This window comes from Otolemur garnettii, unplaced genomic scaffold, assembly GCF_000181295.1.
Source record: "Otolemur garnettii isolate 467f Iridium unplaced genomic scaffold, OtoGar3 scaffold00228, whole genome shotgun sequence".
NCBI classification, from domain to species: Eukaryota; Metazoa; Chordata; class Mammalia; order Primates; family Galagidae; genus Otolemur; species Otolemur garnettii.
Genome location: NW_003852623.1, coordinates 2,013,297 through 2,019,498, shown reverse-complemented (window position 1 = coordinate 2,019,498; position 6,202 = coordinate 2,013,297). Strand labels below are relative to the sequence as shown.

At 38.7% G+C, this 6,202-nt stretch overlaps 1 protein-coding gene across 1 annotated transcript in view; it reads right to left on the bottom strand.

The window, feature by feature from the left end:
• The window catches only part of CD38 (CD38 molecule), a 33,788-nt gene that overhangs the window by 12,881 nt on the left and 14,705 nt on the right, over positions 1-6,202 (bottom strand). The window contains exon 2 of the mRNA XM_003802037.2: positions 1,682-1,811. Coding sequence (XP_003802085.1) covers positions 1,682-1,811 — 130 coding nt within the window. The remainder of the gene's footprint in view (positions 1-1,681; positions 1,812-6,202) is intronic.

The following is a 6,202-nucleotide window of genomic DNA, read 5'->3' as shown; positions in this document are numbered from 1 at the left end:
TTTCTTTCTTTCTTTCTTTTTTTTTTTTTTGAGACAGAGTCCCACTCTGTTGCCCTGGCTATAGTGCTATAGTATCGTCATAGCTCACAGTAACCTCAAACTCTTGAGCTCAAGCGATCCTCTTGCCTCAACCTCTGGAGTAGCTGGAACTGCAGGCTCCCACAACACCTGGCTAGTTTTTCTGTCTTTAGTAAAGATGGGGTCTTGCTGTTGCTCAGGCTGGTCTCGAACTCCTCAGATCTAACAATCCTTCCAACTCAGCCTCCCAGAGTGCTAGGATTATAAGCCTGAGCCACAGACCCGGCCACTCTTCAGTTCTTAAACAGCTACATAACCTTTTCCACTTTCCCCAAATCTTCCCTACCTCCATCAAACACACACACACTGGGTGTATTTTTAGGGTCTCTGTTAAGGATACAGATGGTCAAATTTCAGAATACTATTCTGTTCCATGAATCTATTCATTTTTGATGGGAGGAGTGGAGGGCAGTGAGTTAAAGCATGGGCTCTTGAGCCCAGCACCACCACTGTTAGCTGTTTGGTCTTATTGACCTTGAATGCCCAAAGCATCAATAAGCCTCCCTTTCCACACCTGTGAAATGGTAATGATGATGACTATAACACCCTCATGGGATACTAGGGAGGTTGAATGAGATAACACCAGTAAACTTAGTACCACAGCGTCTGTCTGTCATAGTCTTTTATTTGACAAATGTCAGCCTGGCACCTCTTCCTGGGGCCTTGTCCTTGGCATCCCAAGGAGAGGCACAATAACTTGAGCTCGCTAACCACAATGTGAGAGGCTATTCATGGGTGATTTAAGGCCTTCACAAAGACAATCTGTCACTTTAAACACTATGTGGCCTTGAACACTGACTTCAGAAAAGATGTACTCCCTGGTAGACCTTCTCCAATATAATTAAACCCAGGCCTCTCTGGCTCCACGTCTTATGCCATTTATATTTCAACTGGTCACTTTCAAGTCTGTCAAACTCGGACAATCACTGGTAACCTAAACTCACCATGCCTTGATTTTCTCATTGGAGAAATGGGGATGCTGGCACCTGAGATGCCCATTCCAAAAAATGGCTATGAAGGACCAGGGAGAAAAGAACTAGGAGTTCTATGTATACAAAAAAGGCACCATGCAAATACAAATTGATGTCATCATGCAAGTACAAATTGATTTCATCACATAAGTACAAATTGATGTCATCATGCAAATACAAATTGATGTCATCATGCAAGTACAAATTGATGTCATCATTCAAGTACAAACTGATGTCATCACATAAGTACAAATTGATGTCATCATGCAAGTACAAATTGATGTCATCATGTAAGTATAAATTGATGTCATCATCCTTATTACTATTATCAGAGGTCAGGGGAAGTTTTGGAATTGTATGAGGTTGGCTTATTTTTGTTCGTTTGAGTTGGTTTTGGCGTTAGGTTTGTTTTGCCTCCTTTCCTTTTTCCATGTTCCATCGCTATCTCTTACCTCTCTCCCCCAAATGTCCTAATACGGATGCCATCACGGTTCCCAGTGGCCCCACCCCAACCACACCCACATTACAATGTCTGGGTTTATCCTCTCCCCTCACTCTATTCAAATGTGGTCCTATGACCCCTGCCCTCTAGCACTTATCCCCAATTTTAAATAATACCTTTCCCAGGTTACCTTGTTGCAAGGTACAGTCTGAGATGCCAGCTTCATCAGCGGCTGGTAGTCCTCTTCCGTAATGTTGCAAGGATTCTTTGAAAGAAATGCGTTTTTGAATGCTTCCCATATCTTGTGGCAGTCCACATCTCTGTGAGATAAAACATGAAGGATAAAACAAAATATGAATAATTGGATTTTTTAAAAAGTTCGGAGAGCATTTTTATCGAAAAGACTTCACTTAGGAAACATCTAGTAAAGGCCGGGTGTGGTGGCTCACACCTGTAACCCTGGCACTCTGGGGGCCAAGGCAGGTAGATTGTTTGAGCTCAGGAGTTCAAGACCAGCCTGGGAAGGAGCAAGACCCTGTCTCTACTAAAAATAGAAAAACTGAGGCGAGAAGATCTTTTGAGCCCAGGAATTTGAGGTTCCTGTGAGCTATGACTCCATGGCACTCTACCAGGGCAACAGAGTGATACTCTGTCTCAAAAAGAAAAAGGAAGCATCTAGTATGTTGCACGTGGTCTACACCTATCGTCTCATCTGGCCTCTAGAACACTTTTATGAGGTGGCCATTGCCCTCTATTTCACAGATGAAACAGAAGCCCAGTGGGATCGATATGACCTCGCCCAGTCCACACAGATGGCAAAGTAGTTGATCCAAGTTTAAGATCAGGTGTTTTTTATTTTTGTCTTTGTTTTTTTTAGAGACAGAGACTCACTTTATTGCCCTCGGTAGAGTGCTGTGATGTCACAGCTCACAGTTAAATAGAAATTCTGCAGTTAAAAGTAAAACAGCTGAAATGAAAATTTCACTGGAGGGGCTCAACGACAGATTTGAACTGGAAAAGAAAGAATTAGTGAACTTGGAATTAAGTGTACCGATATATACATGCCGGAAGTTACAGGAGAAGGGAAGATGGGGCAGAAAATTTTTTTAGAAAAATGATGCCCCCCAAACTCATATATGATGAATAGTAACCTACCAATTCAAGAATTTCAACAAACTCCAAGTTGGATAAAAAATCAAAGACCCATAGTCAAACTATTAAAAGGCAGAGAATCTTTTTTTTTTTTTTTTTTGCAATTTTTGGCCAGGGCTGGGTTTGAACCTGCCACCTCCAGCATATGGGACCAGCACCCCACCTTTTTGAGCCACAGGTGCCACCCAAAGCAGAGAATCTTGAAAGAGGCAAAAGAGAAGTGATTCATTAAATGGATAAAAACATCAATAAGGAAACAGAAGATTAAACCATGCTGTAGTCCATTTATACCTAACAGACACCCAGAGAACGCCATCCAACAGCACAATAACATACTTCCCAAGGGCACAGGGAACATTCCCTAGGACAGACCATGTATAGGCCCCAAGGCAAGTGTTAGTAAACTTAAAAATTTGAAATTAAAAAAATTAAAACCAGCAAATTATTATTCATAATAAAGATTAAAGTCATAGATAGTACCTGTTCTGTTCACAATGGAATGAAACTACGATCAGTCGCAGCAGGAAACCTGAAAATTAACCAGTATGTGAAGGTTAACGTACACTCCTAAACAAACAAATGGGTTCAAGAAGAAATCGCAAATGAAATAAAAAACACACATGTCCAAACTTCTGGGATACAGAAGCAAAAAAGCAGTGCTAAGAAAGGAATCTGCAGGGTGGCACCTGTGGCTCAGTGGGTAGGGCGCCAGCCCCATATACCAAGGGTGGCGAGTTCAAACCCAGCCCTGTCCAAACTGCAACAAAAAAATAGCTTAGCGTTATGGTGGGCACCTGTAGTCCCAGCTACTCGGAAGGCTGAGGCGAGAGTATTGCCTAAGCCCAAGAGCTGAAGGTTGCTGTGAGCTGTGACGCCACAGTACTCTACTGAGGACAACAAAGTGAGACAGAGAGAGAGAGAGAGGAATTTGTAGATATGGGAAAAGAAAAAAAATCTCAAATCAATAACCTATCTCTACCCCTAAGTAATTAGAAAAATAACAGCAAAGTAAACCCAAGGCAGGCAGAAAAAAGGAAAGAATAAAGACCATAGTAGGAATAAATAAAATAGAGAATAGAAGAACAAAAGAGACAGCCAACAACACCAAAAGTTTGTTCTTGAAAAGATCCACAAAACTGACACACCTTTAGCTAGGCCGAGGATAAAAAGCAGACTTAAACTAATAAAATCACAAATTAAATAGGAGACATCACTGCCTGGCTTCTAGACAGAAAAATTATTAGGGGATATTATGTACAATTATACATAGCAAATTCTATAACCTAGATAAAAATGAACAAATTCCTAGAAAGACATAAACTACCGAAACCGATTCAAGACCAAAATTTAAATAGACCTATAACAAGAGAAGAGAGTAAAATAGTAATCAAAATCTCACCCTAAAAGAAAGCCCAGGCCTGGATGACTTCACTGGTGAATTCTACCAAATGTTTAAAGAACCATTAACATCAACCCTTCGTAAACTCTTCCAAAATATAGTATAGGAGGGAACACATCCCAACCCACTCTATGAGTTCAGTACTACCCAGATTCCAAGCCAGATAAAGACATCTCAAGAAAGAAAACCAAAGATGATGTCCCTTATGAATATAGACACAAAAATCCCTGTAAACACTAGCAAACAAGATTCAGCAACAAGTAACTAGCTTGATTTAATTATTATACACTATTTGTAAATCACAGCATCTCTTTGTGTTCAATAAATACATACAACTAAATGTGTCCATTTATAATTAAAAAGTTAAAAAATAATTTAGTAACAAAAATAATTACATGCCATGATCAAGTGGGCTTTATCTCAGGAATGCAAGGTTAGTTTGACATATGCAAATCAATGTAATATGCTGTATTATTTAATAATAGAACAAATGAAAAAAAACACACAATCATCTCAGAAAAATCATTTGATAAAATCCAACACTCTTTCATAATAATAATTAAAAATGACACTGAACAAAATAGGAATAGAAGGGAATTTCCTAAACTTCATAAAAGTCATTTATTAAAAACCCACAGCTAACATCAGACTTAATGGTGAAAGAGGAGATACTTCCCCCTAAGGTCAAGTACAGTACAAGGGAATCTGCTTTCACCACTTCTATTCAACATTGTACTACAGACCCAGCCGGGGAAATCAGGCAAGAAAGAGAAATAAAAGGCATCCAGATCTGAAAAGAAGAAGCAAGCTTAGCCCTTTCCCAGACGCGATACCATATATAGAAAATTCTAAGAAGTCCACAAAAAGGAAACTATTAGAACTAATAAACACAGTCAGCAAGGTTTCAGGATACAAGATCAACATACAAGAAGATAATTGTATTTCTATATACCAGCAATGTAAAATATGAAATTGACGTTTTTAAAAAAAAATCTCATTTATGATAGCATTAAAACAATTAGTATACTTGGGAATAAATACAACCAGACAATTTCAAAGTTAGCTTGAACTACAACCTCTCTGAAAACTACAACACCTCACTAAAAATTAAAGGAGATCTGAATAAATATAAAGCATTCTCTGTTCGTGGATCAGAAGACTCAATATTTTTAAGATAACAGTATTTCCCAAACTGATTGATAGCTTTAATGCAATCTCCACAAACACTGCAACTCCTTCTTTTGCAGAAATTGACAGTTTATCCTTAAATTCATACACAAAATGCAAAGTGATACAGGAGAGTCTTGAAAAAGAAGAACAAATTTGAAAGATGTGTACTTCCCGATTTTAAAACTTATTACAATGCTACAGTAATCAAGGCAATTTGGTGCTGGCATAGTGATAGATATAGATCAGTGAAATGGTATTAGGAGTCCAGAAATAAAATCATATCATCAATTGACCTTAACAAGAGTGCCAGTGCCATTTGATGGGGAAAAAAATTAGTCCTTTCGACAAAGGGTACAAGACAACTGGATATTCATATGCAAAAGAGTGTTTTTGGACACATATTTTACTCCCTATGCAAAAATCAATTAAAAATGAATGCAAGACACAAACCTAAGAGTTAAAATTACAAAACTCTTAAAATCAAACATAGAAGAAAAAGGCACTATAACTTTACATTAGGTAATTATTGCTTAAATGCGATACCAAAGAACAGCAACAACAGAAAAAATAGATAAACTATATTTTTATCAAAATTTAAAATTCAGGTGCTTCAAGGACACCATCAAGAAAGTGGAAAGAAAATTCACAGAATGGGTTAAAATATTTGCAAGTATTATTTGTTTCAGGATTTACATTCTGAGTAATAAAGACCTCTTACAACTCAACAATACAAAGATCACCCAGTTAACAAATGGGCCAAGGATTTTAACGCACACTTTTGCAGGAAAGATGTAAAAATGGCTGCTAAGCCCATGTAAAGATGCCCGACAGGGTGTTATAGGCTGAATTGTGTCCCTCTCAAATTTCACACGATGAGGTCCCATCCCTCAGAATCTTACAATGTGTGCCTGGGCTCGGTGCCTATAGCTCAACCGGCTAAGGCGCCAGCCACGTACACCTAAGGTGGCGGGTTCGAATCCCCAGCCCGGA